This window comes from Brachycentrus maculatus, unplaced genomic scaffold (genome assembly GCF_059751285.1).
Source record: "Brachycentrus maculatus isolate JH-2025_06_01 unplaced genomic scaffold, ASM5975128v1 h1tg000685l, whole genome shotgun sequence".
Taxonomy (NCBI): domain Eukaryota; kingdom Metazoa; phylum Arthropoda; class Insecta; order Trichoptera; family Brachycentridae; genus Brachycentrus; species Brachycentrus maculatus.
Window position 1 is genome coordinate 153,728 of NW_028281417.1, and position 26,609 is coordinate 180,336.

At 40.3% G+C, this 26,609-nt stretch overlaps 2 protein-coding genes across 2 annotated transcripts in view; one reads left to right on the forward strand and one right to left on the reverse strand.

Annotated features, from left to right (window-relative positions):
• Positions 1-819: 819 nt before the first annotated feature.
• LOC148300615 (uncharacterized) lies at positions 820-2,424 on the forward strand. The gene is made up of 2 exons (XM_088274537.1): positions 820-957; positions 1,455-2,424. The coding sequence occupies exon 2, from the start codon at positions 1,558-1,560 to the stop codon at positions 2,341-2,343; it is 786 nt and encodes a 261-aa protein (XP_088130663.1). The 5' UTR covers positions 820-957; positions 1,455-1,557; the 3' UTR covers positions 2,344-2,424.
• A 4,441-nt stretch (positions 2,425-6,865) lies between these two features.
• LOC148300616 (unconventional myosin-Vb-like) overlaps positions 6,866-26,609 on the reverse strand; it is a 57,596-nt gene continuing 37,852 nt past the window's right edge. The window contains exons 20-33 of the mRNA XM_088274541.1: positions 25,048-25,186; positions 23,015-23,075; positions 22,204-22,507; positions 21,683-21,762; positions 17,729-17,838; positions 16,740-16,847; positions 15,995-16,158; positions 14,617-14,843; positions 13,897-14,000; positions 12,968-13,113; positions 11,817-12,061; positions 10,798-11,187; positions 9,924-10,089; positions 6,866-9,430 (exon numbers count right to left, since the gene is read on the reverse strand). Of these exons, the coding sequence (XP_088130667.1) occupies positions 9,961-10,089; positions 10,798-11,187; positions 11,817-12,061; positions 12,968-13,113; positions 13,897-14,000; positions 14,617-14,843; positions 15,995-16,158; positions 16,740-16,847; positions 17,729-17,838; positions 21,683-21,762; positions 22,204-22,507; positions 23,015-23,075; positions 25,048-25,186 (2,207 nt within the window). The 3' untranslated portion in view covers positions 6,866-9,430; positions 9,924-9,960. The remainder of the gene's footprint in view (positions 9,431-9,923; positions 10,090-10,797; positions 11,188-11,816; positions 12,062-12,967; positions 13,114-13,896; positions 14,001-14,616; positions 14,844-15,994; positions 16,159-16,739; positions 16,848-17,728; positions 17,839-21,682; positions 21,763-22,203; positions 22,508-23,014; positions 23,076-25,047; positions 25,187-26,609) is intronic.

The window sequence follows — 26,609 nt, forward strand, 5'->3', positions numbered from 1 at the left end:
TAATGTCGTTTTACTATCTTATTTTAGTTCCTGAACAGATGACAATTTTTGTAAAACAATATTTTTAATTAGTCGTCCGGGGTTATAAACGGGCAGTGTTTATCAAATAAAAATATCGTAAAAGGAAAAAGATCACTTTCGTTTAAATGTTTGTCCAGTTTTTCGAAAACTAATGATTTAAATTAGCAACAGAATGTGCAAAAGAAGGTATGCAGTTGACAAAAATTGATGAGGCAATAGGACATAAAGATTTATCGGACTTAGTGGCGTCTGATTTAAAAAATATGACTAGAAGAATAAGACAAATAAATGAGCTATGTGTCAAATCTTGATTGATATAATATATTGAATCCATTGTGTCTATTGTATTGTTTTTATGGATCAACCTTATCAATTTATTATGAACTATACTCGTCCACTATCATTTTTAAGACATATAAACTAAATATGCCATGAATCCTTGTACATAATAGGCAAGGAGAATTGTCTAAGATAACTAATAAATATTAAAAAATAATCCCTTCAACTAAGATAACGAACAAATGGACCTCACTTCAGTTCGCGTCAGGACTAAACCAGATACTGGCAATGTAGAAGGGGATGTTCCCAAAACTGGAGACGCCATAGAGGCACCATGTCCCGTTATACTCAAAAGTGAACCAGAGCCTGATGGCGTTATTAGTGACATCACAAAATCTGGTGTATCAGATGTATCATATTCCGCTGTTAAGAAAGAGATTTTTTACCCAGAAGTTCCTCTTATCAAGGCAGAACCTGGAACTGACTTTGAATATGGTGATATTCTTCATACTCCCGAACATATGAACGAAAAGCAAGCTGTATCGGGAACCAATACGAAACTACACAACACGGAAGGAAGATGTTACCAAACGGAGATTGATACTAGAGAACATATTTTTTCCACAGATACAAGACAAAAATGCTTAGAATTTTCTAGTAAGTAATATTGTTTTATTAATATTTTAAGCATTTACTTTGCGGTTGGTAATTTTTTTTAATATTAATAATATTAGTATATAACCATTCACCGAGATTTTAGTCTACCGGTTTCGAGACGTACCTAGCTCTTCGTCAAACAATACTCCTTGTCACTCCTTGTCAATTGCACAAAATGTTTCAATGACATGTGCATTTATTGCATGCCTTTAGTACATGTTGTTCTGTAATCCTTAGTGTATGTTGTTCTTCGGGTCGACCAAAATGCGTATGATTAACGTTTCGTGTAGTTTTAAATGTGTGAATAGTGCTATGGTAGTATTTTTGCATGTTGGTGTAGTGATTGTCCTGACGAAGAGACGGGTACGTCTAGAAACCGGAAGACTTAAATCCCGGCGAGTGGTTCCATACTATTTATGTTAAATGTTTAATTAATTTGTTTCAATCTATAAAAAGTACAAATATTATATGATATTTAATTTAAACATGTATTTCAGGTGCAAACGAAGGTCATCATATTATAGGCAAGAAACGATTAAAATCGGAAAAAATATTAATTTACCTTCTCATTATTTTACTGCCACGACGAGTAAATGTAACATGGAACTTCAAAAATTTGTATATTCGTCTGAGAAAACACACGCTTGTTCGGAATGCGAATTCACGTGCACTCGTGAAAGCAGTTTAAAGACGCACATGTTGAATCACAGCAGTGTGAAGCCTTTCGCGTGCCCGAAGTGCGATTTCGCTTCCGCTCGCAAAGGCTGCTTAAAAACGCACATGTTTACACACACTGGCGAACGGCCGTTCGCATGCACGGTCTGTCCTGCGATGTTTACAACAAAAGGCAACTTGAAATCGCACATGTTCACTCACACTGGTGAGAAACCTTTCGCCTGTGCGATGTGTCCATTCGCTTGCACTTCGAAAAACAGTCTTAAAACACATATATTCACCCATACAGGCGAGAAACCTCTTTCCTGTCCTGAATGCAATTTTAAAGGCAGACGAAAAGGGGATCTGAATATTCATATGGCCACTCATACTGGTGAGAAACCATTCGCTTGTTCAAAGTGCGAATTCGTGTGCGCTCGTAAAGGTGCATTGAAGACGCACATGTTTACACATACTGGCGAAAAACCTTTCTCGTGTTCGATATGTTACGCTGGATTTACATCAAAAGGCAATTTAAACTCTCATATTTTGACGCACACTGGCGAGAGGCCCTTCAGATGTACGGAGTGCGAGTTCGCGAGCATTTCGAAAACCAGCTTGAGAAAACATCTCATTATTCACGGAGTCGAGAAACCACTCGCTTGTTCTGAGTGTGATTATGTCTGCATTCAAATAGGCTCATTCAACAGACATAAATTAACTCACCTTTGATACGATATAATCGGATAGCTGAATTAAAAAAATATATCACAAAATAATTGTTCTACAATTATACATAGTATTAATACCAAACATATCTAACTTTTTTTTATTATTCATTGTGGATACAAAGCCATTTGACCTCAGTAGAAAAATTCTAGGATTTTACAATAATAAAAATGCTTAGATTGGTCTCCACCCCTGTAGTCTTATCTTTCCCTTTACTCTCGTCTGCACCTAATGGTGCATAGGGCACTGCATAGTACGCAAGTAGTGTTATCTTGACCGTTGATTGCATGAAGGAAAGTTGATCAGTCTGGCCTTTCTTATCTTTGGTGATATTAAATAAATATGAGAGCGAACATTACATATTTATTTTAACCCCCACCCCCCCTTGGAAATCAAACCCAAAGCAAGTTTAATCATATTCACACGTATACCATCGGGAAACCATTCTTCTGTTTCTAATGTAAATTTATATGCGGTCATGAAAGTACTTTCAATGTACATATATTTCAATGCACATTGTACACATATTTCAATGCACATTGTACACTTATTTCAATATACATTGTACAAATATTTCTAACACAATGTACATTGTACATATATTTCAATGTGCATTGTACACATATTTCAATGTGCATTGTACACATGTTTCAATGTGCATTGTACACATATTTCAATGTGCATTGTACACATATTTCAATGTACATTGTACACATATTTCAATGTGCATTGTACACATATTTCAATGTGCATTGTACACATATTTCAATGTGCATTGTACACATATTTCAATGTGCATTGTACACATATTTCAATGTGCATTGTACACATATTTCAATGTGCATTGTACACATATTTCAATGTGCATTGTACACATATTTCAATGTGCATTGAACACATATTTCAATGTGCATTGTACACATATTTCAATTTGCATTGTACACATATTTCAATGTGCATTGTACACATATTTCAATTTGCATTGTACACATATTTCAATTTGCATTGTACACATATTTCAATGTGCATTGTACACATATTTCAATGTGCATTGAACACATATTTCAATGTGCATTGTACACATATTTCAATGTGCATTGTACACATATTTCAATGTACATTGACACATATTTCAATGTACATTGTACACATATTCCGATGTACATTGTACACATATTTCAATGTGCATTGTACACATATTCCAATGTACATTGAACACATATTTCTAACAATTTAAATTGTTAGAAATATGTGTCTCATTACTGCTTTTCCAAAGCAGTGCTATTCCAGTGCAAGAATGGGGTGAAGGATGTGTTATGTGGAGGAATGGAAAGTGTATACAATAACAAATAAATAAAAACACAAATATTAATTTCAACATAAGATATATTTATTAATTTATTTTTTAAATACATTTTTTTCTTTTAACATAAATATAAAATACATTTTTTTTAAATAATGGAACGTTTTTCATTTAAGGAACAACATATTAAGTACATTTTACTTATTAAAATAATTATTTCAATACTAGAAAACTGCTCTAAGAGACTTAATACACTTTTCTTTCTAGAGCTAGCTTTACCACACACTTTATACGATAATTCTGGTCCACTGGCATTGGAATGAAGGCGTGTTGAATACATATCGCTCACTCCTTTCAACAACGCCATTTATCAAAATCCGTCAATTTTCAGTTGTGCATGTTTTTGGAATGCCCAGAAAATGTACTATATTCCAGCAAAAGCGGCATATTTTTAACTTAATATTTACCCGCTACAGGGCAGAAGGTGTTGTTTTTGTATTTTGAAGAAAAGGTATTGCTTAATTTTTTTTTTAACATATATATATAAAACCCTTATCCGCACCCCAATGGTGCATAGGGCACTGCGTCATATAAACGCAGTGATATCTTGATCGTTTACACATGAAAGAAAGGTGATCAACCCTCCGCTTCAGGTACCAGTCCATGGTAATATTGAATAAATATTACAGTGAAAAAATCACTCATATTTATTTTACCCCCCCTGGGAATCGAACCCGGGTCCTCCAGAGCGGTAGCCGAGCGTGCTGACCATTACACTACGGAGGCGGACATAAACATACTTAACATTTTTTAAACATACTTAATATTTTTCAAATGGAGAAAAACATTCAGGTTTTAACTAAAAAGATCTGTTGCACAGTAAAAAGTTCAATAAGTGGCTTGCTATTTATTTTTAATACATTTTATTATATTTTGAAATTTTAATATGATCTCCTGAAAAATCAAGTTTTTTGATATATGACGTTGTTGAAAGGAGTGAGCGAATTGTGGAGGTCCTCACCAAAAAGCTATATTTCCAATATTGCACAAAAATACCTTTAAATGCAAATCTGTTCTGTTGACTGTATTCTATCGAAATCTCAATTGAAGTTGCGACAAAACGTGACCAATCCTGAGTTAAACCAATATGAAATCATTAAATCGCACCAAAACGTAACAATTTTACAAGCTAGAATTCCTGATTACTTAAAACCATTTATTATTAAAGAAAACACTTGTTTTTTTTACCACTTGAGTTTAATTTCATGACGACTAGTTTCGGAAGCTAAGCTTCCATCTTCAGGTCTAAATGTAAACAGTTTACATTTAATAATAAAACCCTTATCCGCACCCCAATGGTGCATAGGGCACTGCGTCATATAAACGCAGTGTTATATTGATCGTTTTACACATGAAGGAAAGGTGATCAGCCCTCCGCTTCAGGTACCAGTCCAGGGTAATATTGAATAAATATTACAGTGAAAAAATCACTTATATTTATTTTACCCCCCTTGGGAATCGAACCCGGGACCTCTAGAACGGTAGCCGAGCGTGCTGACCATTACACTACGGAGGCGGACTTTTAAAACAGTTTACATTTAGACCTGAATTTGAGTTTTGTACTGACATTTCTTGGTGGAACTGCATTTTATATATGTAATAAAGTAACAACTATGTAATTTTTCCACGTTAATTTTATTTTACCAGCAACCAGGTTTCGTCGTAACCGACATCATCAGACTGGCGTGAGGCTAGACACAATTCTATGTTATACACAACAAGGCAGGAGTCGAAAACCATGATTTCATATAATTTTCTGATAAAATGAATTTGAAACTCAATTAAAATTCTTTTTATCAGAAAATTATATGAAATCATGGTTTTCAACTCCTGCCTTGTTGTGTATATAACATAGAATTGTGTCTAGCCTCACGCCAGTCTGATGATGTCGGTTACGATGAAACCCGGCTGCTGGTCAAATAAAATTAATGTAGAAAAAATTTTAATTAATGTAGAATTATATAGTTGTTATTTGATTACTGAAGATAGCTTAGCTTCCGAAACTAGTCATCATAAAATAAACTCAAGTGGTAAAAAACAAGTGTTTTCTTTGTTAATATCATCATGTCTTACCACAAAGTACATGCCGAAACAATAAATAAAATAAAACCATTTATAATGGAAAAATTTTGGAGGAAGATGACCAAGACATCATGGGTCGTAAGGAAGTCCAACGAAAAGGTGTTGCAGGACGTAAAAGAAAGAAGAGAGCTCATAAATCATATTTTGAAGAGGAAGGCCAAGCTAATAGGGCACTGAATTAGACATAGCACCTTTCTTAGCAACATCTTCGAAGGAAGAATCTTGGGAAAACGAACAAGAGGCCGCCCAAGAACTTCATACTTCCAGGATTTGAAGCGGCTCATGGACGTCTCCTCCTATTCGCAGCTCAAGAGGATGGCGACTGACAGAGACAAGTGGCTGACACAACAAGGCGCTGCCTTTAGAAGATGATGATGAATGGAAATGTAACGTTTCGATGAGGACTTCCACGGTTGATGCTAGCAAAAAAATACATTAGTACAGTTGGCATTGGAAGCCGGGACAAGCATGATGACAAAACACACCAAGTAGGATTTGCCGAGTGTTGGAACAGTCGATGTGTGGGAGAAAAGAGGTTTATTTAAATTACCTAACGTCCAAGTGACTGAGATCTAGCTACGGCTTATGCAACACCGCTTATCATGGCCCTACTCAGGCTTCAACTTTTTTAAGTTTCATAGCCTATGCCTACTCGTGAGTGGATTTACTCTTTATGTTTTAAGTTACTATAATTTCATGTAATTCATGAGTGAAAATTCTAGGCAAAAACACTCGCTACCTCGCTAGAGGCATGAGTTTATACATTTCATTGATTCCATTGCATTCTGTCCTCTTTCTCTCTGTTTAGCTTATGGTCGGTTGATTATCCGTGGATTTCTTCAACATGACCATATTAAGCCCTTTAAAAAGCTTATGTGGACCTTTGAAATTTGCTACATGAGATCTTGCGTAACTAATTTGCCGTTAGATATAAGTTTTGTACTGACATTTCTTGGTGGAACTGTATTTTATATAATAAAACAACAACTAAATTGGAACCTCTTATAAGGAGTAATTCGCATAGCCAGCAAGAGAAAATGTTGCTCCCTAAACCTTCCCCTCCCGGTGATACATATTTACTACAACTCTACCTAACTAACTAACCAACCATCACGCCGCTTCTCCGCAGGGGTAGTCAGAGAGAATAGAACGCCACACCACTCTGTCTTTGCAAACATTCTTCGCCTCTTCCGCGTTCAAGCATCTCCTCATACATACCCGCCGATTATTACGACTCCTAACCTGACCACTTTCAAGTATTTGGCATACCTGATCGTGCCATGTTTTTCTCGGTCTTTCTCTGCTCCTTTTTCCAATTACATTCGTAAATTTGTTTTACCGTTCTTTCCTCACTCATTCGTTCCGCATGTCCAAACCATCTCAACACACTACAACTCGACTTTTCAAATGAGAATATCAATATAAACTGTAATAGATACGGGCTCAGAATTTCTTGTATTCCTCCGTAATATAATCATGTATCACATGAAAGTATTATAATATAAAGTTATCCATTTGCAACAACGGAAATAATTAATTTGTGAATCAAATCGAGAATAAAATCACCAATACACAAACGTTTCTGTGTGTGCGCGTGTGGCGTGGTATGTGAGTATACACGCATGTCCTAATGTGTTTACCACGCCAGTAGCACGCAGATCGTCTTGCGCGACGGTCGTGTCGCTACGCCAACGGTTGCGGTTATTTGCGATGTATTTTTTTCTCGTTTTCAGATAATACCAGAGCTAACATTACAAAATGGTTACATTTTAACATCAACTATGGTCAATAAAAGCAACATTTAGTTTTTAAACCACATTTTCATATGGCGTACAAAATACATATCACCGGAACGCGGGAGTTTTTAGCATCGTAAGGGAAGGGTTAACGAGTGAATTTTCACGTAACGAGTTACAGAGAAAAGGCAAGTCCCTTTTTCATGATATTCACTTGTGAGCCGGAAAAAAAAGTTCGCTTTAGAAATAATATTCTGGAACCAATTATGCTCGTTATAAGAGGTTCCAATGTACATAGTTTTTTTTCTTTTATTTTACCGAGCTGGGTTTCTACGAAAACATATAAGAGCTGCTCCACATTTTTAAGTCATTATAGACAAGACACCTTTGAGGTGTATTTTTTTATACTAAAATAGTGCTATTATATTTTGTTTTAAATAATCATTAATATGGGCAAAATAAGCCCGTAAAAAAAAACTAGCATGGCCAATGTAAGCCTATGAAATTAGCTAACATGACCAATGTAAACCGATAAAATAGCTAATATGATGAATGCGAAGCCATAAAATAGCTAATTTGGCCAATGAGCAGTCATAATATAGCTAATATGGCTACTGTGAGCCTGTTAAAAAATAGATAACAGAGCCCGTGTTAGGCCGTGAAAATATTTATATGGCTAATGTGAGTCTGTGAAAATAGCTAACATGTCTAGTGTGAGCACGATAAAAATTGCTAACATGGCCTGTGAAAATAGCTAACATGGTCAATGTGAGCCCGTGAAAATAGCTAACATGGCCAATATGAATCCCAATAAAAATAGCTAACATGGCCCATGTGATCATGTTTAAAAAATAGCTAACGTGGCCAATGTGAACCAGTTAAAAAATAGCTAACATGACCAACGTAAGCCGTTGAAAAATAGCTAACATGGCCAATGTGAATCAGTTAAAAAATAGCTAACATGACCAATGCAAGCTGTTAAAAAATAGGTAACATGGTCAACGTGAGCCTGTAAAACAGCCACAAATGCCTCAGGGGCCAGAATTTCGTTCAGCGCACGCAGTCAGGCAAACTCTTCCTACACTTACAGATAATGTTCTGGAATATGGCAGCACTATGGAATGTAGATACATCGCTATAACATTAAACATGTCTATATAAACTAAGCGACATTTTACAGGCGTGGAGCCGCCAAGTGCCCGGAATGTATAATCACAGCAAAAAATTAACCAAATAATCCAGCTCAAAACGATGACAAAGAACTTATACACAACGTTTTGAGTGTGTCCAAATACTTGTTCTCAATTCGGGTTCCTCCACTTAGTTATATTACATTTTCGACATCTCAACATGGATGAAGAAGAATATGTAAGTCTGGGTATTTACAGGGCTTCCGACCTGTCAAACAGCCCTCCTGAACATTTTATGTTTTGTTAGTTGGTCACTTTCTCCTGTACGGCTACGATATTCATATGCTTTTCACAAATAAATACCAAACAGAGATATTGACAGCGCAAAATGTTTTAAGTGCGTCCAAATCTCTGTTCACAAATGTGGATTTTGTCCACATAGGAGTTATTACTGTTTTAACATTGATATCTCAACGAGGATGCAGAAGAATATGGATGTCTGGGTGTTTACGGAACCTGTCATAGGCTGGTTTAAGTGAATCGAATGTAGATGGCGCCGAGAACTCGCATGTGAAAGAAGGTGTCAGTACACATTGCGCCATCTATACATTTAGTAGCTTAAAACAGCCAATGATGGGTCATAAGCCCCGTAAACAACTTCCATATTCTTCTTCATCTACGGTGAGATGTCAAAATGTTTAAATAACAATATTTGAACACATAACGTACGTTTTTTCATAAATAACGTCTGCCGCTCGAAGATCCGCTGACGTAGAACTCTGAAAAAAATACAAATGATCAAAATCAAATGAAAAATCAATCCAATGGTGCATAGGGCACTGCATCATCAAATTCAATCGCATCAATGCATCTTTTGCCTAAATTTTCAAATTATTCAATAATAATTAACGTATACATTACAAACTAAAATTTCTTATCTTCTTCTTCTTCATCAAACCCTTATCTGCACCCCAATGGTGCATAGGGCACTGCATCATATAAACGCAGTGCTATCTTGATCATTAACACATGAAGGAACGGTGATAAGCCCTCCGCTTCAGGTACCAGTCCAGGGTAATATTGAATAAATATTAAATTGAAAAAATCACTTATATTTATTTGACCTCCCTGGGAAACGAACCCGGGACCTCCAGTACGATAGCCGAGTGTGCTGACCATTACACTACGGAGGCGGACAAAACTTATATAATAAAACATAAATTAAAAAGTCAGCTAGAAGGCTTTTGTTTAATATGTAGAAGAATCCCTTACATATCAATTTATCAGCCAACGATAGCACAGGGCCGCCCTAGAGCTTGGTCAGCAGGTCGGAGAGGTTGAGCGCCTCCGGCAGCTCTATGTGCTCCAGGCGAATGTCCGACGGGCTGAACGGGAACTTCACGGCAAAGTTGAACTTGGAGTCCATCAGCAGATTGTTCTGGAAGACCAATCCAAAGACATATATTCCCGATTAATTGATCACAGCAATGAAGATCCTCGTACCATCTTCCTTTATCTTGTCTTCTATATCCAATGGTGCATAGGGCACTGCATCGCATCGTCGCCATGTTGTTTTGATTGTCAATTTTGTAAAGGCAGACAGTATTTGTTACAGATGTCGGGGAGTGCTAGATAAGAACTTTTTGGCAGGTTTGATAGGACCCATTTGGGGTGTGAGCAGTTGCCGGGTGTGTGAGGACCTACTCAGGGTGTGTGCAGTCGCAGGGCGTATGACGACCTACTCGGGGTTTGTGCAATCATAGGGCATGTGACGACTAATCAGGGTTTGTCTCATTATAAGGTATTTGAGGACCTACTAGGAGTGTGTGCAGTCACAGAGCGTATGATGACCTACTCGGAGTGTGTGCAGTCGCAGGGTATGGTGAGGAACTACTCAGAGTGTGTGCAGTCACAGAGCGTATGATGACCTACTCGGAGTGTGTGCAGTCACAGAGCGTATGATGACCTACTCAGAGTGTGTGCAGTCGCAGGATATGTGAGGAACTACTCAGAGTGTGTGCAGTCACAGAGCGTATGATGACCTACTCGGAATGTGTGCAGTCGCAAGGTATGTGAGGACCTACTCGGAGTGTGTGCAGTCGCAAGGTATGTGAGGACTCATTCAGGGTTAGTGTGTGGTACTCACATGCTCGGGGTGCGCGCCGCCCGCGCGGTCGCGCTCCTGCAGGCACGCCTGTATCTGGCGGATGAAGTCGGGCGTGATCTTGGGCTCGAACTCCTCGGCGGGCGTGTACAGGTTGAGGATCTTGCAGATCTGCATGGAGGACAGGTCGGGGCACATGTCGCACGTGGACTGCACGTCGGCGGGCGACTTGCGCGCCTGCATGAGGTACACGGCCTGCACGACGGGGTTGAGCGTGGCCAGCGCGGCCGCAGCCGACGCGCCGAGGCTCTCCTTGGCCCAGACCTCCAGCGTGGACAGGTTGTAGCGGATCTGCATGCCCTTGGACCAGCGGCAGAGGTCCTTGCGCAGCAGCAGCTGGTTCAGGCACGACGCGCACACAAAGTAGTACAGCTGCAAGGAAGATATTAATAACAGATCATTGCCAATCTATCGAGGTCACAATAACAGGTCATTAATATTGAGAATAAAAATATATTATCCATATAAGTCACCATAAGGAATCTTTGTCGATCGATCAAGGTTACAATAATAAATTATTGTCAATTGATCAAGGTCACACACAATAAAAGATCATTTTAAATCGATCGAAGTAAGAAGGAATAAGTAAGTAATAATAAGTATTAATAAGGAAGTAAGTAAGGAATAATGGATAATTGTCATTTGTCAATCGATTGAAGTAAAAAAGAATACATCATTGTTAAATCGATCAAGGTCACAATAATAAATCGTTGTAAGTCAATCAAAGTTACAATAATGGATCAATAAGAGATCATTGTCGAATTGATCAAGGTCACAATAACAGATCATTGTCAAATCCATCGAGATTACAGTAAGGAATCATTGTCAATCAATCAAGGTTACAATATTGAATCAATAAGAGATCATTGTCAGCCAATCAAGGTCACAATAACAGATCATTTCCAATTAATTGAGGTCACAACGTATTGTAACCATTAATCAACAAGAGACCACTGTCGGTTCATGTAGTGTCACCATCTCATGGAGGAGCGGGTACCGACCTGGCGGAAGATCTGCGCGACGAGGTCCTCGTCCACGCCGAAGTAGCGTAGCGCGTCGCGCGCGCGCGCCAGCTCCCGGGTGAGCGCCTGCGGCGAGGCGCGCGGCGCGGCGGGCGCGGGCTCGCCCTCCGTGGACACGGAGCGGCCGCGCGGCGCGCGCCCCGACACGCCCGAGATCTCCTCGAACTCCAGCAGCGCCGGCACGATCAGCTGCTGCAGCTGCTGCTCCAGCAGTGTGATGAGCCCTGGCACAGACAACCGCAGACAGAGTCAGTAGGCGCGAGAGACACATTATCCTACTCTCCGGACGGTGGCGGAACAGCAGCAGATGTGATTCTACTTTTTTTTTTTTAAATGGGCTTTTACAGGGTCATTGAAAAATACTACCAAAATTTAAAATAACTTATTAAAAAACTACTATGAGGTAATTCAAAGGCTTTGATCCTAAAATGTGCGCAAAAAGATTTAAAAAAATTCTATGTGAGCACTGTTCGTCGCTCTGCAGATGTCTAGATAGAGTGTAGATACACTCTGTTGTAGTCTGTAGTCAATGTCTAATCTGTAGACAATTTGACTTTAAGCTTTGATCTTTCCCTTTTTCCCCTTTTCCCCTTTTCCTCCGTTCCCTCCCGTCCCTCTTCCAGGTATTTTTGCAATTTTACAATTGTGGAATTTAATAGCTCTCTCTCTCTCTCTCTCTCTCTTTCTTACCCTTATCCGCACCCCAATGGTGCAAGGGGCACTGCATCATATAAACGCAGTGTTATCCTGATCGTAAACACATGAAGGAAAGGTGATCAGCCCTCCGCTTCAGGCACAAGTCCAGGGTAATATTGCATAAATACTAGAGTGAAAAGATCACTTATAGTTATTTGACCCCACCCCTGGGAATCGAACCCGGGGCCTCCAGCACGGTAGCCGAGCATGCTAACCATTACACTACGGAGGCTCCCAAGTAAAATAAAATAATATTAAAAATCTGTAATAGATGGTGCATAGGGCATTACTGCTGCTAATCGACACAGAGCTAGCGCAATCTTCGGTCAGTGTGAGGGAAATATAAAGGCCCAAGGGAGATTGGTGAGGGATGGTCCGGACAGGTGGACTGACCGGATGAGCAGTCCTTGGGATTTATGGATGGTAGTACCCACCTTGGTATATCCACACGGCGATGTCGGAGAGCACCTGGCGATACTCGGAGAGGTCGAAGTTCTTGAGGCACTGCTTGTTCTGGGCGGGCGTGTTGGACACCTGGTAGGCCCGGTCGCCGCTGTACTGCTTCAGGCAGTGCAGCAGTCTGCAACCAGAGGGGGGCGTGATGAGGTACAGGAGGGTGTGAACATGCGATATACATGATGAGATACCGGGAGGTGTGAATATTCGATATACATGATGAAATATCACAAGGTGTGAGCATCCAATATACATGATGGTGTGAACATGCAATATACATGATGAGATACAAGAAGGTGTAAATACATAATAAATATACATGATGAGATACCGGAAGGTGTAATATACTATATACACAATGAGATACAGAAAAGTGTGAACATTCAATATACATGATGAGATACGGGAAGGTGTGAACATGCCATAAACATGATAGGATACTGGGAAGTATGATTATCCAATAAACATGATGAGACATTGGATAGTGTGAACATACAATATACATGATGAGATATGGGAAGTGTGAACATGCAATATACATGATGAGATACCAGAAAGTATGAATATCCAATATACATTATGAGACACAGGAAAGTATGAACATACAATATACATGATGAAATACGGGAAGTGTGAACATACAATATACATAATGAGATACTGGATAATTTGGACATACAATAAACATGATGAAATATCGGAATTTGTGAAAATCAAATCAATATATATTATGAGATACTGGATACCAGAAATTGTGAATATGCAATATACATAATGAGATACCGGAAAGTGTGAACATGCAATATACATGATGAGATACCAGAAAGTATAAATATCCAATATACATTATGAGACACAGGAAAGTGTGAACATACATTATACATGATGATACAAATGCAATAATTACCTGAGCGTATTGGCCAGCCACATAATGGAAATGTCCATCTTCTCCCCCTTCCTCTTGACCACCTTCTTCACCCCGTTGATGAAAACGCGCAGCAACACACGCACCTGTCAACAACACAACCATTCTAGTTAGTGCGACTCAAGTATGGGGAAGGCCGTGAATTGATGGAACTCTAGGGGGCAGATGGGAGCTCTCGCCACTCAAATCGAACTTTAGGCGGCGGATATATATGCCATATTACAAAACATGTTTGGCGGTTCAGTGAAAAGTCCATCCAAAATATAAAGATAAGTATCCGAATACGTTAAGGCCGAATATGTCAAGAAGGCCGGATTTGTTAGGAAAGGTCGAATATGTTAAGAAGGCTGAATGTTAGGAAGGTTGAATATGTTATGGAGACCGAATATATTAGGAAGGCCAAATGTGTTAAGATTTCCGAATATGTTCAGAAGGCCACATATATTCAGAAGGCTAAATATGTTTAAAAAAGGCCGATTATATTAAGTAGGCCGAATATGTCAAGAAGGTCGAATATGTCAATAAGGTTGAATATGTCAAAAAGGTTGAATATGTTGAAGAGACCGAATGTCAGGAAGGCCGAATATGTCAATAAAGTTGAATATGTCAGGAAGGCCGAATATGTCAGGATGGTTGAATATGTTGAAAAGACCGAATATGTCAAGAAGGCCGGGTATATGTATGGGAGGCCGGGCGCGTCACCTTGTCGTCGTCGTTGATGTGGTCCGTGTAGCGGATGCACATGAAGAGCACGTAGGCGGGCAGGCCGGGCAGCAGCGTGACGGCGGTGCGCGGCGCCAGCTCGGCCACGAGGCGCTGCACCAGCGCGCCCTCCGCGCCCGCCGCGTACTCGAACATGCCCGCGTACTCGCCCGCGCGCTCCTTCTTCTTCACCACGGGCAGCGTGGACGTGTCGCGCGCCACCGACGCTGCAATCAGACCTCACGTCACTCACACAAAGATCAAAGTGATTGGCCAAATAAAATAAAGCTATATGGCCTACTTCGATTCTCCATAAAGTCATCAAGAAAACTGGGGTTTTCTACCCGGGTTTCCCCGAACCCGAAAGCCCGGGGTTTTCAAAGATATATAACTCAAAGTATTGTAGAAAAAAGGCCAAATTGAGCCCTTAATAAAGCTAATTTTAAGCCTCAACAAAAAGACCATTCGAGCCTTTAATATAACAAATGTCTAAAGACAAATATGGTAGTAAAATTGGCCAAATCAAGCTCTGGATATAGGTAATTTATAGCTAATTTAACCCTCAAAGACAGCCCATTTGAGCCTTTAATATAGCAAATGTGTAAAGACAAATATGGTAGTAAAAATGGCCAAATCAAGCCCTTGATAAAGCTAATTTGAACCCTCGCGGATACCCCATTTGATCCTTTGATATAGCAAGTGTTTAAAGAAAAAGTACAGTTGCAAAAGTGGCTAAATCAAGCCATTCATAAAACTAATTTGAAGCCTCAAAAATAGCCCTTTTGAGCACCTAAAATAACAAACGTATGAAGGACGGTATGGTAGTAAAACTGGACAAATTGAGACATTGATAAAGCTACTTTGAACCCTCAAAGATAGCCCATTTGAGCCTTTAATATAGCAAATGCGTAGAGAAAAAATACAGTTGTAAAAGTGGCCAAATCGAGCTTTTGACAAAGCTAATTTGAACCCTCAAAAAAAACCCTTTTGAACACCTAAAAAAGCAAACGTGTGAAGGACGATATGGTGGTAAAATTGGCCAAATTGAGACATTGACAAAGCTCATTTGAACCCTCAGAGACAGCCCATAAGAGCCTTTAATAAAGCAAATGGGTGAAGACTAAGTATAATTTCATCAATTGATTCGGCAGTCACTTTGTGGTAAAATCTATCCATTTTTAATTAATATTTTACTTACGGTGTTTGAAAATGATGCCGAATGCATCGAAACACGTGTCACAGTAGATTTAAGAAATAGTGGTATTTACTAAGTAAAACATTGATTAAAAACTAAGTATGTATAATAATAATAAATGGCTAAATCGAGCCTTTGATAAAGCCAACTTGAACTTTCAAAGCGCTACAGTATGGTAGTTACATGAGAGTGGATCGTGCCCCAGCTCCTGCAGGCGCTGGCGGAACCGCTCGCAGGCTTCAGTGAGCTCATCCACCTTCTCCTGCAGCGCCAAGTTCTGCGCGGCGAGGCGGGATATCTCCCCCTTGAGGAACTGGTCCGAGCCGGCCGGCCCTGCCGCCAGCAATCTGGGGACAGAAACAGTCTTGTAATGATGTTTGTTTGATCAAGTCGTCCTGAAAAGGGCCGTTGCAGTTGGTGAAAATAAAAAGGGCTCTTTTGGATAATTGACATGAAAATTAAGATAATAGACCTGAAAAGGGATGTTGTAGGTAATCAGTCTGCAAAGGGCCGTTGCAGTTGGTGAACCTAAAAAGGGCTCTTTTAGATAATCGACATGAAAATTAAGATAATAGACCTGAAAAGGGCTGTTTCAGATAATCAATCTGAAAAGACCGTTGAAGTTGAAGAACGTAACCTAACAAGAGCTGTTGCAGTTGGTGAACCTTAAAGGGCTCTTTTGGATAATCAACCTGAAAAAGGCTGTTTTAGATAATAGACATGAAAAGGGCCATTTAATCGACTTGAAAAAAACCATTGCAGTTGGAGAACTTAACCTAAAAAGAGCCATAGCAGTTGGTGGACCTGAAAAGGACCAGGTGTACTTAAAAAGGGCTTTTGCAGTTGTGCTCCAATCGTCAGAATTGATCAACGATGATTCGAAATGCCAAATTAAAGTTGGAATAAATTATAAAGTACAGAAACTGACTTTTGCTGCCTTTCGCAATCGTCCCGGAGACGGTCCAGCTCCGCCGACAGCTCTGAAGCAGTCGCCGCATGCCGCTCCCTCTCGATGCTGAGCTCCTCCTCCAATTGCCTGCAAGAAGAAGAAGAAGAGGATGAATCAGTGCAAAGCCCAGCATCTTGTCCATGCTCCAGCCCAAGAAGACCGAGAAGAAGGTGCAATAATACGACGGCTCCACTTTCCCCCCTTCAGATTCAGTGGATTTACGACGTTTTTCTTTAATATATATTTTTTTTATCATTATCATTTCCATATCATAATCCAATTATAAGCCAATATCTGTGTGAAACCCTTATCCGCACCCCGATGGTGCATAGGGCACTGCTTCATATAAACACACTGTTATCTTGATCGTTTACACATGAAGGAAAGGTGATCAGCCCTCCGCTTCAGGTACCAGTCCAGGGTAATATTGAATAAATATTACAGTGTAAAAATCACTTATATTTATTTGACCTCCCCTGGGAATCGAACCCAGGACCTCCAGAACACTACAGAACATTACACTACAGAAGCGGACAATATCTGTACCCGACAGACTCTCCAGTTCTTTGGACAGGTTGCGCGTGGCAACGAGGATAGCCTGGAACGACTAGTTGTGATGGGTAGCCTGGAGGGAAAGAGAGGGAGAGGAAGATCCCCACACGATGGACCGATGGAGTTAAGGCAGCAGCAGGCACCTCGGCGGTTGGAGCTACGTGCAGCGCAGTCAAGGGATAACTGGAGAAGAGTCATTGCTTCTGCAAGAGTCACAACCCTCAGCAATGAGGATTAAGACGGAGAAGAAGAATCATAATCCATTCTGTATAAGCGCCCTTGTGGTAGTATTTTACGAAAATGGCGCCATATAAATTATCCAAAATTATTATTATTATTAAAGCCCACTCTTGTCTGCAGCATGCTTCTTTGGGAAAATGCCAGCAGTAAAAGAAGAAGATGAATGAGAGTCTTACTTGGTGATTCTCTTCTGCCCTTCGAAGGCCTGCACTAGCTCCCCGTCCTCGTTGATGACGTCCACATCAGAGCCGTAGTTGGAGGTCGCCAGAGACTTGAGGTTCACCGTCTGCAACACAATATCCCCTCATCACAACCCACTACGTAAACAGCGAGGAACGCGGGTACGTTGGTGACACGGCGTCGACGATACATCCCGCAATCGGGTATATACCCGCATAGCGGCATTCTTCTCGGCTAGAAAGCAGACACTCACTCAGAGGCAACGAGTGACTTTTATTATTTTTTGACATACGCAGAAGAATATGGCTTATATTCGTCAGAAACTGGTTTTAGTGATCACTTTACACACATGTATGTTTACGACATTCATAGCTAATCCTCTTAAGTAATTATAAAGGAAGTAAAAAATTATAATAATTTAGATTTATTTGGTGAAAACATTAAAAAAAAACCATCTGGCAACGCTCACGGAACAAGCATATGTCCACTCTTGTCGGAAGCTCAAGAGCTGCCTCTAGCCAGAGAACATTGAGCTTTGAGCTCCTCACGGTTGCACAGTGCAAGTATGCAAGAGTGAGATGCGAATTTAGTGTCGCGGCTCTCGCACACACTTCACGCGCTGTTTATACCTGAATTTGTTTCCGATATTCACAAAATAGCTCCAATGTACCCGATAAATTCTGATTGTTATTAATATTATTTTTTAAATGAATGCGTAAATATGTTATGGAGGAATACCTAAAATCTTGGCGCTTTATTTATTATATTTAAAGAGATATTACGGATATTAGAAGCAATGTGTGCAAGGTACACAGCACTGGGAAGGGAGGGTTAACGGACACTTAGAAGCTATCCCCATTTAGACCGTTATATCGAGGGTTAACTATAATTTGTTTACTTTGGATTTCACCCAGGAAAACATAGAATTGAAGACCGCTAAACACAACGTGACACTTCACTAGCGACAATACGGTACGATAATGGACAGAAGATAAGATAAGACCCACTAGAAACTATTGTCGGCTTTTTTAATTATCTATACAAGATATATGGGAGGGATCAAAACAGTAGTCTAAGAAATGTACCGAATACTAGAGATTATGCTTATCTGTGAATATCACGGAAGGTGAGATATGGAAAGAGATCAAGCGTCTACGTAGCATGTGTGGCTAGAAGCTAGGACTGTGCACCAGGGTCAGGAGTGGAGGAATCAGAAGGTATATATGTGCAGCTGAGGCAGGTATAGTTGGGAAGATCAAGGGAGAGTAGGCCCGAGAGTCTACGTAGCATGTGTGGCTAGAAGCTAGGACTGTATGCCAGGGTCAGGAGTGGAGGAATCAGAAGGTATATATGTGCAGATGAGGCAGGTATAGTTGGGAAGACGGTCTCTAGGATGGTGTGGTCATATATAGAGAATGGTTAGAGTAGTATTTATAGAAGGGTACACCTAAAAGTCTATGTAGAATGTGTTGCTAGAAGCTAGGACTGTATGGAGGAATCAGAAGGTATATATGTGCAGCTGAGGCAGGTACAGTTGGGAAGACGGTCTCTAGGTTGGTGTGGTCATATATAGAGAATGGTTAGAGCAGTATATATGGAAGAGTACACCTAAGTCTGTGTAGCATGTGTGGCTAGAAGCTAGGACTGTACGCCAGGGTCAGGAGTGGAGGAATCAAAAGGTATATATGTGCAGCTGAGGCAGGTATAGTTGGGAAGACGGTCTCTAGGATGGTGTGGTCATATATTGAGAATGGTTAGAGCAGTATATATGGAAGAGTACACCTAAGTCTGCGTAGCATGTGTGGCTAGAAGCTAGGACTGTACGCCAGGGTCAGGAGTGGGAAATCAGAAGGTATATATGTGCAGCTGAGGCAGGTATAGTTGGAAAGATGGTCTCTAGGATGGTGTGGTCATGTATAGAGAATGGTTAGAGTAGTATTTATAGAAGGGTACACCTAAAAGTCTATGTAGCATGTATGGCTAGAAGCTAGGACTGTGTGCCAGGGTGGAGAAATCAGATGGTATATATGTGCAGCTGAGGCAGATATAGTTGGGAAGATGGTCTCTAGGATGGTGTGGTCATATATTGAGAATGGTTAGAGTAGTATTTATAGAAGGGTACACCTAAAAGTCTATGTAGCATGTATGGCTAGAAGCTAGGACTGTATGCCAGGGTCAGGAGTGGAGGAATCAGAAGGTATATATGTGCAGCTGAGGCAGGTATAGTTGGGAAGACGGTCTCTAGGGTGGTGTGGTCATATATAGAGAATGGTTAGAGCAGTATATATGGAAGAGTACACCTAAGTCTGTGTAGCATGTGTGGCTAGAAGCTAGGACTGTATGCCAGGGTCAGGAGTGGAGGAATCAGAAGGTATATATTTGCAGCTGAGGCAGGTATAAGATCAACAACAAGTCTACGATAAAAACATTTATCAGAGGAAGAATACTAAAGATCGTTATGGGATATGGAGGAATTATAGCGCAGTAATGTATGAAATGGAGAGACTATGAATGAGGCGGAATGTACTTACGACATCCTTTAGGGCTTGGAACCACGGCTTCTGGTAGCCCAAAAAGAATATATCATATTATTTACTACCCAATGATCAACAAATTATGGACCCAGTGACGATAATTCTCAAAAATGTAAATTTAAAAAAAATCTGCATTGCACATTGAGATTCTCTAAATTGTAAATTGAGATTCTCCAAATTGTAAATTGAGATTCTCTCAATTGTATATAATGATTCTCTAAATTGTAAATTAAGATTCTCTAAATTGTAAATTGAGATTCTCTAAATTGAAAATTGAGATTCTCCAAATTGTAAATTGAGATTCTCTAAATTGTAAATTGAGATTCTCTAAATTGTAAATAATAATTCTCTGAAATGTAATCTCCAAATTCTCTATGTAACTTCAAATTAATTTAAAACTCTCTTACAGGAAGCATTAAAATTCTCTAAGATACAATATCAAATTAATCTCAAATGCAGTTTGAAAACCGAAAAAGAATAAATTATAATCTAAGAATTCTGTAAAATATAAATAAATGTTTAAATAAATTTAAAAAAAGGTCTAAAGTTCTCTAAAATGTACCCTCGAAATTCTATAAAATGAAATTACAATGTTCTCTAAAATGTAATAAGAAAACTATCTAAAACGTGATATCAAATTTTTACATAAAATTTTCTAAAATGTAATTTTCTAAAGTTTCTAAAGTCTTATGCTAAAATTCTCTGAACTGTTATTTCAAATTACACTAAAAATTTATTTTAAAATTCTCTAGACGTAGTTAATTTTTTTGCTAAAATTCAATCTCAAAATTCTGTGAAATGTAATTTCAAATTTTATTTAAAAATTTTCAAAAATGTAATTCGAAATTTCACTAAAATTATGCCTCAATATTCTCATAAGCGTAATCTCAAATTATACTAAAATTTTACCTCAAAATTCTCTAAAATGTAACATAAAAATTTAATAAAATTCAATATCAAATTAATCTAAAATGTGACTTAAAATTTTATCCCAAAATTCTCTAGAATGTAAATTCATGTGTCTCTAAAATGTAAATGATATAATACATGATATTAACAGTATGTAAAGGAATGTCAACATATCAACCAATCACGATGGAGCATGCCCGATAAAAAATAAATTGAATTCAGCACCCGACTCTACATCTTATAGTATGCACAACAATTTCGAGCGGGTGAATTCCCGATTTTCACTATTTGCGATAATCATCAGTGACGTCACTAAAAACAGGTCGAGTGAGGTATGGCTGAAAAGACTATTATGAATTTATAGCTTTCCTCAATGACAGACCAAAAATTAAGATTAAATAAAAATTGGTTTGAAAAAATGTATAAATTTAATTAGATTTTTTTAGTGCAATTTTTTTGTCAGCTCCTTGTCACGTCACATATCCAATTAATGCAATGGCGCTTTACCTGATTGGCTAGGATGCTGCGCAGCTGGATGCACTCTTCACGGCGTCTATCCAATTCCTCTTGAAGTGACACAAATTGCTCTGAAAGACAAAAAAGGACATATTATTGACCAGACTGGTGCATGAAAGAAGCGAATGTGACACATTTACACCGTTGGAACTGACACAAGTTGCTCTGAAAGACAAAAAAAGGACATATTATTGACCAGACTGGTGCATGAAAGAAGCGAATGTGACACATTTACACCGTTGGAACTGACACAAGTTGCTCTGAAAGGCAAAAAAGGACATATTATTGATCAGATTGGTATGTGAAAAAAGCGAATGTGACACATTTACACCGTTGGAACTGACACAAGTTGCTCTGAAAGGCAAAAAAGGACATATTATTGATCAGATTGGTATGTGAAAAAAGCGAATGTGACATTCTTCATACAATAGCTACTACTTGACAAGTATAGTGGCCCTTTTCAGGTACAATGCAGTTAATATAGTAGCGTTTCTTGGGTACATTGCACTGACCGGCCAGTTCCCTGGCGGCGAGGTCGGCACCGCGCGCCACTGCGTCGCGCAGGCGCGTGAGGTCGCCCCGCAGGCGCGCGCCCTCCACCTCGAGCTCTGACACGCGGTGGCGCTCCTCCGCGCCCGGCTCGCCCGGCCGCGCGGCGCGCGCTTCCTGCTCACGCGCGCGTGCTGCGTCGCGCTGCCGCAGCAGCTCCTCCGCGCGCGCCTGCAGCCGCAGCACCAGCGCCGCGTCGGCCGGCTCGGCCATGTCCGGCCCGGGGCGGAGAGAGTTCGCAGAGCGCACTGAGCCGTAGCCCCCGTCCTGGAACATAAATGGACAAGAATTTTGCATTTTTTGTAAAATTGACTTACATGGATATGGCGGATTATGAAAATAGGTGACACAATTATACTACATATATATTATAATAGTAGTAGATGGCACATATACCTTCAATGTAATGTGCCAAGTGTGCTCAGCTAACGCAGAATAATCTGGGTGCACGTAGCCAACACAGAACTTTCGGGGTGTACATAGCCAACACAGAGCATTCTGGGTGTACGTAGCCAACACAGAACATTCTGGGTGCACGTAGCCAACACAGAACATTCTGGGTGTACATAAACAACACAGAACATTTCGGGTACACCTAGCTAACACAGAATATTCCGGGTGCACCTAGCCAACACAGAACATTCCAAGTCCTGGGGACTATTAAGTCTTGATACAGTCCATACCACAACATCTACGCTCCATTCCAACCACTTGTCATACTGGGTGCTACCGAAACTGATATTCTAAACAAACTCACAACGCATGGGAACGTACCTCATCCTGCTGCGATGTATTGGAGAGGGAACGCTGGTGGGATTTCTGCCCGGACTGCTTCCTGTACAACAAAAATCAGCATTTCAAATACACGTTTGTGTCAACATAGTCAATATTTTTACTTACTTATAATCCTTATCCGCACCCAATGGTGCATAGGGCACTGCATCGAATTGAAGCAGTTTTATCTTGATCATTACTTACACGAAGGCAAGGTGATCACTCTTGCGCTTCAGGAACCAGTCCAGGGTAATATTAAATAAATATTACGGTGTAGAATGACTAATATTTATTTGACTCCCTGGGAATCGAACCCGGCACCTCCAGAATGGTAGCTAAACACGCTGAACAGTACACCACGGAGGGGGACAATAGTCAATATACCTTGTTACAACATTTTGAGTGTGTCCAAATACTAGCTCACAGATCTGTATTATCTCCAACTATAGGAGTTATTTTTTATATTCTTTTTTGAGATCTCAGCATAGATGAAGAAGAATATGGAAGTCTGGGCAATCACGGGGCTTATGACCGTCGAAGGCTTGGTTAAGTGATCACTTCTACACGTGTAACATTCACCAATTCTACCCACGATTGACAACCACACTAATGAAATTTTTGGAACTCCTAGATATATTGATCAAACTCGTGACGCGGTATGCGCGAGTTCACAACAGCCATCTATGTTGGAATGAGGGAAGCTCTTATTGAGCAGAGACTTTCCATTAGTATGTGAGGTCCGAATCCTGGGTTATATTCACAAACGCTTGAAAACATGATTATCTTAGCTAATATTATTTTTTGACATGTCATCAAAGATGAAGAAGAATATGGAAGTCTTTACGGGGATGACGACCGTCATAGGCTGGTTTAAGTGATCACTTTACACACGTGTAACATTCACCAATTCTACCCATTATTGACAACCACACTACTCAAATCCTTGGAAATTCTATATATCGCTCACTCCTTTCAACAACGTCATACATCAAAAATCGTCAATTTTCAGTTGTGCATGTTTTCGGAATGCCCAAAAAATGTACTATATCCCAGGAAAAGAGGCATATTTTTAACACAATATTTACCCGCTACAGGGCAGAAAGTGTTGTTTTTGCATTTTGAAGAAAAGGCATTGTTATCTAGAACTTCCATGAATTTGAGTAGTGCGGTCGTCAATCATGGGTAGAATTGGTGAATGTTACACGTGTGCAACGTGATGCAGATTGTTTGCAAAGACAGAGGGGTGGGGCGTTCTATTCTCTCTGCCTACCCCTGCGAAAGTGACGTGATGGTCAGATGGTCTTTTTTTAGTTTCATCAGAGCTGGAGCAATTTGCACTACACAGAATTTTACAGAATGTCAGATGGCAGACTTCCACCAGTTATAGTACTTCCAGTTATCACCCTTCAAGGAATCCCTGAAGGACGCAGACCCCCAGGCAGACCTCCGAAAAGGTGGAAATACAGCTGGGAGTCAACATCCCAAGAGCGACATGCGGAAGCACAAACAGATCCCTAGGATCTACAAAAAGAAGAAGAAGAAGGAATTTTACTGTCTGGCGGTCCAGTTAGCATGAAAAAACAGATGATTGACTTGTGCACTTGGGAAATATGCGAGATCGAAGATGTCGTTAGGTGGGAAAGGCAACGAAGGAGACAATGGTATGCGCGTGTGAGGATAATGGAACCATCCAGACTCCCCCACATCGCACTGTACGGCCAACCCCATGGTAGACGACTCCCGAGCAGAACACCAAAGAGATGGGTCGATAGCTGGGAATCGACGTCGCAGGAGGCTAACCCCTCTTAAAAACAGGCCGCAAGGCCTACAATACGAAGAAGAAGAAGACTTGTCCGTCTTTCTCCGGATCGGTGCACTACGGTGCGCGTGAGCTCCATCACGCTAAACCGTCGAAGTCGCTTATATTAAAAAAAACGGACTGCCGGGCAGTAAAATTCTGTGCAGTGTACAAGCGCCCTTTGGGTCCAGAGTTGCCCAGAAAACAGAGCGGACAGGTGGAAATTGAGACATACGCTTGGATTTCCTCGAGGCGCGCCTGCAGACGGTATTGGTCGGTGAGCAGGCGCTGGTAAGCCGTCTTTTCCTGGTCGAGCTCCGACAGCAGCTCCCTCTTCTCCAGCTCGTACTGCTCCCTCATCTTGCGCTCCGAATCTGCAAATATTCCAGTGAGCTAGGTTAGGTGGATACAGAGGACTGCAGACATTCCAGTGAGATAAGTTAGGTGAATACAGAGAACTGCAGATATTCCAGTGAGATAGGTTAGGTAGATACAGAGAACTGCAGATATTCCAGTGAGATAGGTTAGGTGGATACAGACGACTGCAGATATTTCAGTGAGATAGGTTAGGTGGATACAGAGGACTGCAGATATTCCAGTGAGATAAGTTAGGTGAATACAGAGAACTGCAGATATTCCAGTGAGATAGGTTAGGTGGATACAGAGGACTGCAGATATTCCAGTGAGCTAGGTTAGGTGGATACAGAAGACTGCAGATATTCCAGTGAGATAGGTTAGGTGGATACAGACGACTGCAGATATTTCAGTGAGATAGGTTAGGTGGATACAGAGGACTGCAGATATTCCAGTGAGATAAGTTAGGTGAATACAGAGAACTGCAGATATTCCAGTGAGATAGGTTAGGTGGATACAGAGGACTGCAGATATTCCAGTGAGATAAGTTAGGTGAATACAGAGAACTGCAGATATTCCAGTGAGATAGGTTAGGTAGATACAGAGAACTGCAGATATTCCAGTGAGATAGGTTAGGTGGATACAGACGACTGCAGATATTTCAGTGAGATAGGTTAGGTGGATACAGAGGACTGCAGATATTCCAGTGAGATAAGTTAGGTGAATACAGAGAACTGCAGATATTCCAGTGAGATAGGTTAGGTGGATACAGAGGACTGCAGATATTCCAGTGAGCTAGGTTAGGTGGATACAGAAGACTGCAGATATTCCAGTGAGATAGGTTAGGTGGATACAGACGACTGCAGATATTTCAGTGAGATAGGTTAGGTGGATACAGAGGACTGCAGATATTCCAGTGAGATAAGTTAGGTGAATACAGAGAACTGCAGATATTCCAGTGAGATAGGTTAGGTGGATACAGAGGACTGCAGATATTCCAGTGAGATAAGTTAGGTGAATACAGAGAACTGCAGATATTCCAGTGAGATAGGTTAGGTGGATACAGAGGACTGCAGATATTCCAGTGAGCTAGGTTAGGTGGATACAGAAGACTGCAGATATTCCAGTGAGATAGGTTAGGTGGATACAGACGACTGCAGATATTTCAGTGAGATAGGTTAGGTGGATACAGAGGACTGCAGATATTCCAGTGAGATAAGTTAGGTGAATACAGAGAACTGCAGATATTCCAGTGAGATAGGTTAGGTGGATACAGAGGACTGCAGATATTCCAGTGAGCTAGGTTAGGTGGATACAGAGGACTGCAGATATTCCAGTGAGATAAGTTAGGTGAATACAGAGAACTGCAGATATTCCAGTGAGATAGGTTAGGTGGATACAGAGGACTGCAGATATTCCAGTGAGCTAGGTTAGGTGGATACA

What these genes read in the sequence shown, in the direction of transcription:
- LOC148300615 (XM_088274537.1), top strand. Translation starts at nt 1,558, where the DNA reads ATGGAACTTCAAAAATTTGTATATTCGTCTGAGAAAACACACGCTTGT.